General features: G+C 43.2%; 1 protein-coding gene and 1 long non-coding RNA gene across 6 annotated transcripts in view; one reads left to right on the forward strand and one right to left on the reverse strand.

The window, feature by feature from the left end:
* SKIC3 (SKI3 subunit of superkiller complex) overlaps positions 1-14,293 on the reverse strand; it is a 119,447-nt gene that overhangs the window by 55,227 nt on the left and 49,927 nt on the right. For all 5 annotated transcript variants that reach the window (XM_085874432.1, XM_085874433.1, XM_085874434.1 and 2 more), the window contains 3 exons: positions 7,805-7,929; positions 1,430-1,686; positions 1,100-1,202 (listed from right to left, as the gene is read on the reverse strand). In XM_085874432.1, the coding sequence (XP_085730558.1) occupies positions 1,100-1,202; positions 1,430-1,686; positions 7,805-7,929 (485 nt within the window). The remainder of the gene's footprint in view (positions 1-1,099; positions 1,203-1,429; positions 1,687-7,804; positions 7,930-14,293) is intronic.
* Positions 1-14,293, forward strand: part of LOC147030414 (uncharacterized) — an 83,198-nt gene that overhangs the window by 33,131 nt on the left and 35,774 nt on the right. The gene's annotated exons all lie outside the window — the stretch shown is intronic.

A 14,293-nucleotide genomic window follows, 5' to 3' on the forward strand; every position in this document is an offset into this window, starting at 1 on the left:
CAGTGTTTCACAGGTAGGGCGATTCATCAATGTGTGTACCGTTCCTCAGATGGACGTTAAACGGGGTGTCCCATCTGCCGGCATTAGTTGGTGGACCTTACAGATCTCACGGTGTTCTTCACGAAGAGTAGGCGAGCTACCGCTGGCACCATATCCAAATTCCTGCCCTAACTACTGCTGGGAATGCAATGACAAACTACCCAGTATAACCCTCGCCAATAAACTTCTTCGGCAGCACCGATGCTCTGCAACAGAATGTGATACATCAGAATCAGAAACTGATAAGATAGGTGCACAAGGCAATCTCAGTAATTCCAACATGGTGGTGAACAGTGCCAGGTGATGGGAGAACACTACGCGGCAAATTGTCTGGTGAAAGAAAGTGTCAAACCATGTCAAATCTACACATTAGCTGTACTGTTCGGTGATACGTAACTCTCATGCACAAGTGTTTGAATGTTACAAAAGGTTTAAAAAAGAAGAGGGATTGGGGGAAGGGGCCATGCCCCCCCCCCCCCACCTTCCTGAAGTGGTACGATCATGGGGAGCACAACTTAAGTTAATGGCATGGTCCTTACGATTCATGAAGAGTTTGGTCTACATCTGGTCATCGGTTTCTGAAAAGTAAAAAAAAAAATTACTTGAATTCAAGGCAAAACCCCCCTTTTCAGTCTCTTTTTGGGGCGGATCCAGATGGGGAGCACAACCCTATGAGACATTACTATTTCTGATGTATCGTACGAAATTTGGTCAAAATCAGTCAGGTAGTTTGTGAGGAGATGTTGTTTTTGTCTAATGTGAACGTACATGTGTACATATGGACGGATGGACAGACAATGGGACCCACTCGATGAGCTTATTTCCGAGAAATAACCTGAAAAGGGCAGGTGAACCTTGAACCAGAGTCACAATTGTAGTTATCCCCATAAAGGTAAAAATAAACAAACAATGATACAAGCACCAGTTTACATATGGAAGGAAAGGCCAAGCCAAGTTGTCCATCCTCACTTGTCACATAACATAAGTGTGATGGACCATGCTGATCCTTGCATTGCATGCAAAGATGTCCTTGAAGCTTAAGTCCAAAGTCAATCCTTACCTGCCAAGGGCTAAGAGAGCCTTTTCTGCATGGTCCATTGCCCGCAAGTCCAGAAATGCCTTCAGGGATGCTCTCAGCAAAGAAAGATTGCATTCGGCAAGGCCTGCAGCCAGCACAGTCAGAAAAAAGTTGGACAGATGGTCATCTTCAACAAACAAATAAAAGCAGGAATGCAATAAGAAGGGGTGACTTTGGAACGAAGAGTTTCAATCCCTGAAAATCATTACACTTAAGACTTAGTTAGTTCACACCTTTGACAAACTTCAAATGTCCTCCACCATTACACATCACAAAGACACCACAAGATATGAACCACACATACATCTACACCTTTGAATGCTGGAACGTAGAGTGGGTGCTCTTTTGTCAATCCAAGGTAGGCTTCCTCTGCCTCCCTGAGCTGGCCGAGAGCTTGCCTGATGTAGGCAGCCTGCAGACGGCCATAGAGTGAGCCAGATGGCTGAAGCTGGGCTGCACGGGTAAATGCCTTACTGGCTGCCGTGTAGCTTCCACGGCTAAGATATGCCTCGCCGAGGCATTCCCATGCAATTGCATCTTGGGGCTCAGCTCGCAGGGCTGCCTGCAAGCTGAGAAGGACTGGATCAGATTGGGCACGAAAACAGTTTAGGGGCCATTTATGTCTTACATATACAACTATGATTTTGTTTTTGTCACCGACTACACTCTAACATATGGAGATTCAGAGATTACCCACAACACTCCAACCTATGGAGATTTAGAGATCATCCACGACACTCCAACCTATGGAGATTCAGAGATCACCCACTACACTCCAACCAAAAGAGATTCAGAGATCGCCTACTGCACTCCAACCTCTGGAGATTCAGAGAACACCCACTACACTCCAACCTATGGAAATTCAGAGATCACCGACTACACTCTAACCTCTGGAGATTTAGAGATCACCAACTACACTCTAACCTATGGCGATTCAGAGATCACCAACTACACTCTAACCTATGGAGATTTAGAGATCACCAACTACACTCCAACCTATGGAGATTCAGAGATCACCTACTACACTCTAACCTATGGAGATTTGGAGATCACCAACTACACTCTAACCTATGGAGATTCAGAGATCACCGACTACACTCCAACCTATGGAGATTTTGAGATCACCCACTACACTCTAACTTTACAGAAGTGATATTTTATTGTTCATTTGGAGGTCCTGGATGATAAAAAATTATGTTCACGTCTTTGTATTTGGGTAGAATTGTATTTTCGACCTGCTATTTTAGATTATCAGATGTAAGAAGTGATGTTTCAATGTTGATATTTAAGGAGTTTATGTGGTTCCGTAACAGACTGTCCATCCAATTTTGAGTCATCCGTTTTAAGTGCTCTGTTGTTGGAACAGTCCTCAATTTCCTTCTTCAATTATGTAACTATGATGCATATCTGACAAATCGTGACCTTATCAGAGAATTGTAATCACAATAACAATTGAGGAACATGTTCGATCAAGTGTTCAAATGAACTCGATAAAGCCACATAATTGCTACAGGTGTGATGTTTGATCATGGTCCCAATGTATACACATCATTACTTGTGGTGGCAGCTATGCTAGTGTCGGTGTTTCTTTCCTACAGATAACGTTGACCGATACAGTCCAGAGCTGAGTCATGGATCACCCAGAGACGATAAAGAAGACAAAGTGCAAGGACAGTGAAGACTTTGATTCTAGAACGAAAGAAGGAAAGAAAGAAAGAAAGAAAGAAAGAAAGAAAGAAAGAAAAAGATTGTGTGTGTGTGTGTGTGTGTGTGTGCGCTTCACTTCAATGCTTCGAAGTGTGAACATTTTACATTCCTCTCTGAAACACCATGTGCTGACAAGAGACACCAAAATCTGCAATAAATACAACTGACGACTCACACAACCACAAGGCAGTGCATCAAGGATGGAAGACACTGTGAACTAATAACCATTGCATACGAGGAGAACCAAGGTTACTATAGAGACTGTTGTCAACGTTTCACAATGAACTTAAACAGATTAGACAAATATACTGAATGGAATCCTAAACCATCATGAACTCAAGGAGATCCTCAGCAGATGGAGCCAAACAGATATACAAGCCTGACTGCATATTCTGTAACGAAGAAGGTCGTAAAAAGATAAACATCAAGGGTTTATGGACATTATGGACAACTGAAGCTGCTTCAAGATTTGAATTTGATGGAGGGGAAGCCATCAAATAAATAGCAGTTATGAAAAATACACCCGTGTGGGAGTGACAGTCATCTCTGCGAGAAACAAGCATGAGTTCCTGTTACGAGGGTGTAGTGTTCTTGGGTCAGGAGGGATTTTTGGCCAACTTTGAAGTCAAGTGACGCGAAAACGAAAGCGAATATCGAAAATCCGGCCCGACCAAATCTAGATATTGTCCCATAGATTCATATGCCACAATCAAATTCAAGATAACTTAAGAAATGTAGGAGGAGATAGATTTTGAAAATCGTCATTTTGCAACTACATGAAGCAGTTTTCGCAAAATTCAGTCACGTGACGTGTATGTATTGGAAGATATCAGTATTCTTTCGAATGGACATGAAAGACAAGGTCAGCTGCTATGCAATGACACCATTCACTAACTTTTACCATGCCTAGTAGAGAATATATAGCCTCCTGAAGGTAGGGCAGTTTTTGCAAACTTTGAAGTCACGTGATGCGAAAACGAAAGCAAAATTCGAAAATTTGTCCCGACCAAATTTAGATATTGTCCCATAGATTCATATGCCACAATCAAATTCAAGATCGCTTGAGAAATGTAGGAGATAGATTTTGAAAATCGTCATTTTCGCATTTTTTGCCAACTTTGAAGTCACATGAGATGAAAACGAAAGCGAATATGGAAAATCCGGCCCAACCAAATTTAGATATTGTCCCATAGATTCATATGCTACAATCAAATTCAAGATCACTTGAGAAATGGCGGAGGAGATAGAATTTGAAAATCGTCATTTTCGCAACTTCAAAGGCCTCGTGACCTTGACCTTGACTTTTTGTGACCTTGAAAGTCATACCATCATCTACGTCTCATCGACCTCTATCAGGATCACTAATGACCAGATCTCCTGCTTCAACTTCATTGTGAACGGACGGACGGATCGAAGGACATCGACACCCATATTATTAGGTCATGCTCGGAGAGATGACCTAAAAAGGATGAAAGGCTTCTTGTGCAGATCAGAGGATTGGACTTCTTTGCTTGCGAAGCACAGCACCACAGAAGTTGTCACCAGAAATATGTCGCAGAGCTATGCTGGTGGTGGAGTTAGGAGTCGACAAAAATAATTCAACAAATTCAACTTGAATAAGCACATCAACAAGTGTTTTATGAACTATGTGAAGAAATTGACACCAACATATGACGCAAGTAAGTAATGAAGCTATCCGACCGATGCGATTTGTTCATATCAAGCTTGGATGCCGCAAAGTTTCTAAACAAGAACTACAGGAGTGAAAAACTCAATTATAAACTGCAGGGTAGTGAAGTTTGTGGAAGCAACTTGATTCTCACTCAGTTGGAGCACAAAGGATGATTTCAAATCGACTTGGTGTACAGCTCTGAAGTCGACATAACAACCGCAGTGAAGTAAGCTTATCAACTTAGGATTGCCGACCTCATCATAGAAGTGGCTTTGACATTGCTCAAAATCATCTGTAAGTGCTTTTGAGGAATTCAGAACGCTGCTACGATCACCAATGAGCCAGCTTCTTGCAAACAACCTCAATGTCATGCTGAATAGATTTGAAAGATTTTTGAACTCTCTGTTTACTGGTGGACCAACATCTTAGACCATCAGAGCAAGATGCCTAATCTTGTCAAAAGGTCAGGACATCTACAGAGTGTCCATCAGTGGATAGTGGAAGGTGCCAAACAAATACTGATCTGCATAACACTACATCACTTATTCAGGAGTGCTGAACTAACAACTTTTCTCAATAAACAGCCATTCCGAGAGCTACTCTTACTCCCTTGAGAATGACACTATTAGCTGTTGCTCCAACAAGCTTCGAGTCTGTTGTCAACACAAATCATCCACAATCCCAGTATGCCTTATGTATTTAATTCCAACCTTGATAATTTTGATCAACGAGCTCACGGGAGCTGGATCTATACATACGGCACATGAAATTCTGATTCAAGATGTTGACGGTCTTCCAAACGCATGGGGTGGTACCTGTCCAGACATCCCATTAATCATAAGAAGTGGTAAACGTTGAATTAAAGTACACCAAGCTAAAGATCTACCAGAGTCCTGTCTCTGTCACATGTCACTGAAGCCCAAGCTATGGGATCTCCAGGTGGTAATGTCCAAAGTGGTGAAGAAGCAATGCAGAAAGCAAACCAGTTTAATCTATCATGGGTCTTCATTGGATTGCTGAGTAGTTAAAGCTGAATTTGTTTTGACTGTTTTGACTCATCCTCACTCCTCCACCAACGTGGTCCTTCTTCTGATCCACATGAGAAGCCTTTCATCTTTTTTCAGAACTGCTATTTATTTGATAGCTTCCCCTCCATATCTGTTTTGCTCCATCTGCTGACGATTTCCTCAAGTTCATGATGGTTCAGGCTTCGATTCAGTATATTTGGCCAATCTGTTTAGCTTCATTGTAAAACGTTGATAACAGTCTCTGTAGTATGCTTGATTCACCTCGTATGCAATGGGTATTAGTTCACAGGGTCTTCCATCCTTGATGCACAGCCTCGTGGTTGAGAGTCGTCAGTCATATTTCATGCAGACATTGTAGTCTTGTCAGCATATGTTGTTTCAGTGAAGAATGTGCAATATTCACAGTTAGAAGCACTGAAATGAAGCACACAATATTCTTTCTTTCGAGACTTGACGTTTTCACTGAATCTCCATCACCTGAAGACTGAAAAGTCATTTGCGAGGAGCCATGATGTGGATCAACTGTGCGATGATGTAATCTTAATACCTTGGCTATGTGCACTGAAATCACAAGCTATCAAGTTTGGTCTCAAAACTTGACAGGTGATCCCTCTCATAAATACAGTAGATTAAACAGTACTTAAGGTTATATATAAATAAGACTGGTCTGCGTCATTTCAGAGGTCTCGGTTTTCTCAACGGTTCTCATATGATTTTTGCATGCTGAATTTAGAAATGTATCTCATTTTGCTCAATCAGGTCAAGTTTTTATGCTATCTCAATTTTAAGGAAAAAAAGAATCAAAATTTTTGTTTTTTTAATTAGCACTTTTTTTATTCAACATCAGACTTACATTGACAGAAAATGTACAAACTATATATAAAATAACGCACAAGTACCGTTAATGTGAAATTCAACATTAAAAAGCCGAAGGAAAACCGACTGCTGGAGCGACTGAAGTTGGGTGTTGCCAGAAACGACGATTTATCGATATTTTTCTGAAATTGAAATGAAAGTAATTGAGAAGGCACTTTCTTCCACATTAAGTGTACTTGTGTGTCATTATATGTATAGTTTGTACATTTTCTGTCAATGTAAGTTTGATTTTGAATTTTAAAAATGCTAATTAAAAAAAACAAAATTTTGATTATTTTTTTTCCTTAAAATTGAGATAGCAAAAACTTGACCTGATTGAGGGAAATTAGATACATTTCTGAATTCAGCATGCAAAAAACAGATCAGGACCGTTGAGAAATCCTAGACCTCTGAAAAAAAAATATTTCAAATGTAGCCCAGATGAATCGGATGAAGTCCTGTTAATTCGAGTGAGAAATTTAATGTTTGCTTTGATTATTTATCATTGTGATTGTATGATTGTTCGGATGAGTATTCATCAGATATGCGCATTTTATACACCATTGAACAGGCAACTGAATATCCTTTCAAATCCTATACAACATTCAATGAACAGTTTCTTCAAACTGAGAAAGGAGGCTGTGAAGCAGCCATCCCCCAGAAATTTCAGAGTACAAAAATCGCTTCACACGATAATGGGTACCAATCAACAAGGTGTCTAAAGTACAATTTCAACCCAAGATAAACATGTTAACATTTCTTCTCAAGCAGGACATCCAAAGGAACAAAACTATCCAACTAAGTAGAGTACTGAGGAGGGGAGGGGTGCACTGTAGCCCTATCCAACCCATGGTCAATACCCCTCATTCCTTCCCACTGTGGTGTACTGGGCCTGCGGGGGCAGGGCATGATGTGGGGGAGCGTGGTGGAGGAGTGGTTAGAGTGGTCACGTGCTTGCACGGGATATATGAGGGCGCGCCGCCTGAGGCGTGGTCGTAGTTGCTGTAGCCGTTGTGGCCTGCGGAGCCTGGAGGTCGTGTGGCTTGTAGAGTGCATTGCTCGTGGCAATAAAGCAGGGTTGTACTGTTCCCCCGCTCGTGTCTGCCTTGGAGTACCTCACTCACGACACCACACCCACATCTATTATTTGTCCAAGTTTCCTTATATTTTGTGCGTAAACCCTGCTGTTGGTATTTCCCCCCTCTCCCAACTATTGCATTTGTTCTGTTGCATCCTGATCTTTCCAGTGTACTAGCTCTTCAATGAGCCTTGACCAAGCATACAAAAAAAAATTAAATCCCAAAAACATGTAAAATTGAATCAATTATCTTTTCTTGTTTAAAAAATATATTGAAGAAAAAAGAATGCACTAAAATGGTTATTTATGACATATTACATAGTAGATTGAATGCAAGAGATCAATACCACATCACAGCCTTGGTGTGAGAGCTTTGCCTCAGGTGGTAGAGCCCAAGACGCAGCCATGCCCACTTTGCAGTGCCCGCTGCAACCTGATTGGTCACAGAAGTCAGGATTTGCAGTGCAGAATCCTAGGAGTAATGATAGAGAAAGTGAAAGCAACCAATTGAAAAGCCACCTGAGTCTGAACCAAATGTTTTTATTTCAAAACATTTGGGAAATAATAAGACCTCCAATCATCATCATACGATATTAATGTGTGTATGTGTGTATGTGTGTATGTGTGTATGTGTGTATGTGTGTATGTGTGTATGTGTGTATGTGTGTATGTGTGTATGTGTGTATGTGTGTATGTGTGTGTGTGTGTGTGTGTGTGTGTGTGTGTGTGTGTGTGTGTGTGTGTGTGTGTGTGTGTGTGTGTGTGTGTGTGTGTGTGTGTGTGTGTGTGTGTGTGTGTGTGTGTGTGTGTGTGTGTGTGTGTGTGTGTGTGTGTGTGTGTGTGTGTGTGTGTGTGATATATCCATATGACAAATTCAGAAGGTGGAACAGAACCATCCCAGGTATCAATGTATCCACCTTAGGGTTTGCGTGTGTGTGTGTGTGTGTGTGTGTGTGTGTGTGTGTGTGTGTGTGTGTGTGTGTGTGTGTGTGTGTGTGTGTATATATATACACGCGATACCCGTGCACATGCATGGGATAGCAGTACAACATAGCTGGGAGCAGACGTATATATACGTGTGTGTGTATATGTGTGTGTATATATATATATATATATATATATATATATATATATATATATATATATATATATATATATATATATATATATATATATATATATATATATATCTTCTTCTTCTTCTTTCGGCTGCTCCCGTTAGGGGTCGCCACAGCGGATCATCCGTTATGATCCGCATAGTGATTTGGCACATGTTTTACGCCGGATGCCCTTCCTGACACAACCCTGGTCGCCTCTTACGACACAGGGATATGATACACCTATTTTAACCGGGGTATACACCGGCCCAGTACACTGGTACTCATTTCGCCGACCTCGGAAGGATGACAGGCTGAGTCAACCCCCTGGTGTATTAATTCAGTGGCCCAACGGGGCTTGAACTCAGGACCTTTTGGATCCCAAGCCACTGCCCTAACCACTGCGCCAACACACCAGGCTATCTATAGATATATATATATATATATATATATATATATATATATATATATATATATATATATATATATCGTATACATGTGTGTGTGTGGAAATATACACATATATATATATATATATATATATATATATATATATATATATATATATATATATATATATATATATATATATATATATATATATATATATATATATATATATACACACACACACGTATACGTGTGTGTGTGTGTGTGTGTGTGTGTGTGTGTGTGTGTGTGTGTGTGTGTGTGTGTGTGTGTATATATATATATATATATATATATATATATATATATATATATATATATATATATATATATACATATATATATATATACATATATATAGGACGATGTTGGGACGATGACTGGCAAAGGGCGAGAGTTGGCTGATATGATGGAGGGAAGAAAGGTGGACATACTGTGTGTACAAGAGACCAAGTGGATGGGGAGCAAGGCTGGGAGCATTGGAGGTGGTTTCAAACTGTTCGACCAGGGTGTGGATGGGAGGAGAAATGGTGTCGGGGTAATCCTGAAGGAAGATGTCAAGAGGGTATTGGAGGTGAGGAGAGTGTCGGACCGAGTGATGAGTGTGAAGTTGGAAATTGAAGGGGTGATGATGAATGTCATCAGTGCATATGCCCCACATATGGGGTGTGAGATGGAGTATAAAGAAGATTTCTGGAGTGAGTTAGATGAAGTGGTGGAGAGTGTATCCAAGGATGAAAGAGTGGTGATTGGAGCATATTTCAATGGGCATGTTGGGGAAGGTAATAAAGAGGATGAGGAGGTGATGGGTAGGTACGGTCTCAACAAGAGAAATGCAGAAGGGCAAATGGTGGAAGAGTTTGCAAAAAGAATGGAAATGGCAGTGGTAAATACGTATTTCAAGAAGAAGGAGGAACACAGGGTGACGTACAAGAGTGGAGGAAAGTGCACACAGGTGGATTACATCTTAAGCAGGAGATGCAACCTGAAAGATATTAGAGACTGTAAGGTGGTGGCAGGGGAGAGTGTAGCTCGACAGCACCGATTGGTGGTCTGTCGGATGATTTTGGAGGTGAGGTTGAGGAAGAGAGTGAGGGCTGAACCAAGGACCAGATGGTGGAAGCTGAAGGAGGAAGACTGTTGCGTGGAATTTTGGGAGGAAGTGAGACAGGTGTTGGATGGTGGTAAAGATGGGAGGGATGATTGGGCAACTGCAGCAGAAGTTGTGAGGGAGATAGCTAGGAAGGTACTTGGTGTGACATCTGGACAGAGGAAGGAAGATAAGGAGACTTGGTGGTGGAACGAGGAAGTACAGGAAAGTACAAGGAAGAAGGGGTTGGCGAAAAAGAAGTGAGATAGTCAGAGAGATGAAGAAAGTAGGCAGGAGTACAAGGAGTGGCGGCGAAAGGCAAAGAGAGAGGTGGCAAAGGCTAAGAAAAAGGCATATGACGAGCTGTATGAGAAGTTGGATACAAAAGAAGGGGAAAAGGATTGATACCGATTGGCAAGACAGAGGGACCGAGCTGGGAAGGATGTGCTGCAGGTTAGGGTGATAAAGGACGCAAATGGGAATGTGCTGACGAGCGAGGAGAGCGTGTTGAGAAGGTGGATGGAGTACTTTGAGGAGCTGATGAATGAAGAAAATGAGAGAGCGAGAAGGTTGGAAGAGGTGGAGATCATGAATCAGGAAGTGGTGTGGATCAGTAAGGATGAAGTGAGGACTGCTATGAAGAGGATGAAAAGTGGAAAGGCGGTTGGCCCAGATGGTATACCAGTGGAGGCATGGAAGTGTTTAGGAGAGATGGCAGTGGGGTTGTAAACCAGATTGTTTCATAAAGTCTTGGAAAGTGAGAGGATGCCGGAGGATTGGAGATTAAGTGTACTGGTTCTGATTGTCAAGAATAAGGGTGATGTGCAGAGCTGTGGAAATTACAGAGGGATAAAGTTGTTAAGCCACACCATGAAGTTGTGGGAAAGAGTGGTTGAAGCTCGGTTGAGAGGAGAGGTGGCCATTTGTGAGCACATGTTTTACGCCGGATGCCCTTCCTGACGCAACCCTGGTCGCCTCTTACGACACAGGGATATGGTACACCTACTTTAACCGGGGTATACACTGGCCCAGTATATATATATATATATATATATATATATATATATATATATATATATATATATATATATATATATATATATATATATATATATATATATATATATACTGGGGTATATACCCAGCCCAGATTTGTGAGCAGCAATATGGGTTTATGCCAGGAAAGAGCACCACTGATGCGATGTTTGCTTTGAGAATGTTGATGGAGAAGTATAGGGAAGGCCAGAAGGAGTTACATTGTGTGTTTGTGGATTTAGAGAAAGCTTATGATAGGGTGCCAAGAGAGGAGTTGTGGCATTGAATGAGGAAGTCGGGAGTGGTGGAGAAGTAGGTGAGGATCGTGCAGGATATGTATGAGGACAGTGTGACAGCAGTGAGGTGTGCGGTAGGAATGACAGACCGGTTTAAGGTTAAAGTGGGGTTGCACCAAGGATCAACTCTGAGCCCTTTCCTGTTTGCAATGGTGATGGACAGATTGAGGGACGAGATCAGACTGGAGTCTCCATGGACTATGATGTTCGCGGATGATATCATGATCTGTAGCCAGAGTAGGGAGCAGGCTGAGGCGAGCCTCGAGAGGTGGAGGTACGCACTGGAGAGAAGGGGAATGATAGTCATTAGGAGTAAGACGGAGTACATGTGTGTAAATGAGAGGGAGGGTGGTGGTATGGTGCGGTTGCAAGGAGTTGAAGTGGGGAAGGTGGATGGATTTAAATACTTGGTATCAATGTCCAAAGTAACGGAGAGTGTGGGAGAGAAGTGAAAAAGAGACTGCAGGCAGGGTAGAGTGGGTGGAGAAGAGTTGCACGAGTGATTTGTGACAGAAGGGTAGCTGCAAGAGTGAAGGGGAAAGTATATAAGACGGTAGTGAGACCAGCAATGTTGTATGGTTTGGAGGCGGTGGCGCTAACAAAAAGACAGGAAGCGGAACTGGAGGTGGCAGAGTTAAAGATGCTGCGATTCTCGTTGGGAGTGACGAGGATGAACAGGATAAGGAATGAGTATATTTGAGGGACAGCACAGGTAGGACGGTTTGGAGACAAAGTGAGAGGCGAGATTGAGCTGGTTTGGACATGTGCACAGGAGGGAAGTGGAGTATATCGGGAGAAGGATGCTGAGGATGGAGCAGCCAGGCAGGAGGAGAAGAGGAAGGCCAAAGAAGAGGTTCGTCGATACGGTGAGGGCGGACATGCGGGTTGTTGGAGTGTCAATGGAAGATGTGGAGGATAGAGCGAAATGGAGACGGTTGATCTGCTGTGGCGACCCCTAACGGGAGCAGCCGAAAGAAGAAGACGACGATATCTGTGTATATATATATATATATATATATATATATATATATATATATATATATATATATATATATATATATATATTTATATATATATATATATATATATATATATATATATATATATATATATATATATATATATATATATATATATATATATATATATATATTGTTGTGGTTGACGAAATTCACAAACCACCATTCAGGTCCCTTAGGTGAGATATCTCTGTAAGTATATGTGTAGTTAGGCCCAAACCCGTTGTTTCGAGGGAATAAATGTCATTCAGTCGGGCTGCGACTCTTCAGGATAGCCGTTTTTCTTTTACTATCTTTATTTTGGACCAGCCGCCATTACTACCACCAACCACGTCTCAACAGCCATCACAACAACAACCACCAACCGCAACGCTGCTTCACAACAACCACCAACCACAACGCCGCTTCACAACAACAACCACAACGCCGCCTCACAACAACAACCACCAACCACAACACCGCTTCACAACAACAGCCACGACCTTTACCGTCACAACTCGCCACCATCGCATCCACACCATCTCGCGCCACTTGTGGGCACCGATACTGGACTCGTGCAGGGCGCGCACCGAGCAGCGTATTCAGAGACATCACAGACTTTCCGAAGAAAAACGGATCAAAAACGACTCACGCCCACTTTTGTTCCGTCCAATCGGTGAGCGAGGGGCGATTTGGCCCCGCCTCCAGGGCGTTGGAGGGCGGTCGCTATATGCAAATACATGGATCAAAAAGCATTCACGCCCACTTTTCCTCGGGCCAATGGGGAGCCAGTTAGAGAGGTGAAGGGTCGGAGGCAGAGGGTCAAGGGTGAAAGAGCGAAGCCACGGGGCTTATATAAACGGCTGCGTTCGTCAGTAAGAGCAGTTGTGCGGAGTTCAAGAGAGTCGTCGGTGGAGCTGGAAAGAAGTGGGAGAAGTCAAGAGTGAAGAGTTGGGACGAGCCAAGAGAGGAGACGGAGAGGGCGAGTAGACGGAGCTGTGGAGAGGTGGCGGCGGCGAAGGCGGACGAGGGGGTGCTCGCGTCGGTGCCGGGAGCTGCAGAGGGAGAGGCCAGCAACGCGACCGAGGTCGAGGAGGAGACGTTCGCCGCGGGACCCGAGACAGGGTGATATCCTCCTTCCCCCGAGCATCAGCAACCCCCTCCTGTTTCCCCCCCGCGCTGAGATAGTGCGACAAAGGGGGCCCCTTTCCCACCCCATACCAGACACTGTCCGCGAGGCCCGCGGAGTTGAGGCACCACCGCCACTTCGCGTCTCATCATCAGACGGGTAGGCCCGACCCGGTCTCGGCCCCAGGCCCGCCTCATCCTTGAGGGTGGTTCTTTTTCTTTTGCTTTGGGAATATGTGTTGTCGGCGCCGTCTGTGAAGTAAAATTGTATAAGTGTTGCCGTGTGCCCGGTAGTCGGTTAGATCTGCATTGTTGCATTTGCTTTTTGTGTAATATTGTGTTTCTTCTTCTATTACATTTGCTTTTGGTGTAATTGTATATGTGTGCTTTCCGTTCATCGCGAAATAAATGTGCTTATTGTTGAACTGTTTTCCCGCTTCGCTTCGTCTTTTCCTCTATTGAATCTCCATCTTGCTTCACGTAAAGGGTTGGTCGTGGGCTAAAACGCCCGATAATTAATCGAACCGTCGAGGCCGACGAATAACACCGCTCGGTTATCCCGATAGTACGGAACGGGTCGCTTAAAGTGGCCCGTGTCCGAAGTCGACCTGCGGCGAGGTGCGATCGCCCGGTCTACCCTCCGTGTGGGTACTTAGGTAGGTCGAATTTGGCGAGCAACCCTATCCCATGCGGGGGCCGATTGGCACGATCGTGGTGAGACCGAAAGGTCCACCCGTGACTAGTTCCCGGCGTTAGTCCGAGA

Source organism: Eptatretus burgeri, chromosome 3 (assembly GCF_056783735.1).
Source record: "Eptatretus burgeri isolate ZD-2024b chromosome 3, Ebu_testis_v1, whole genome shotgun sequence".
Taxonomy (NCBI): domain Eukaryota; kingdom Metazoa; phylum Chordata; class Myxini; order Myxiniformes; family Myxinidae; genus Eptatretus; species Eptatretus burgeri.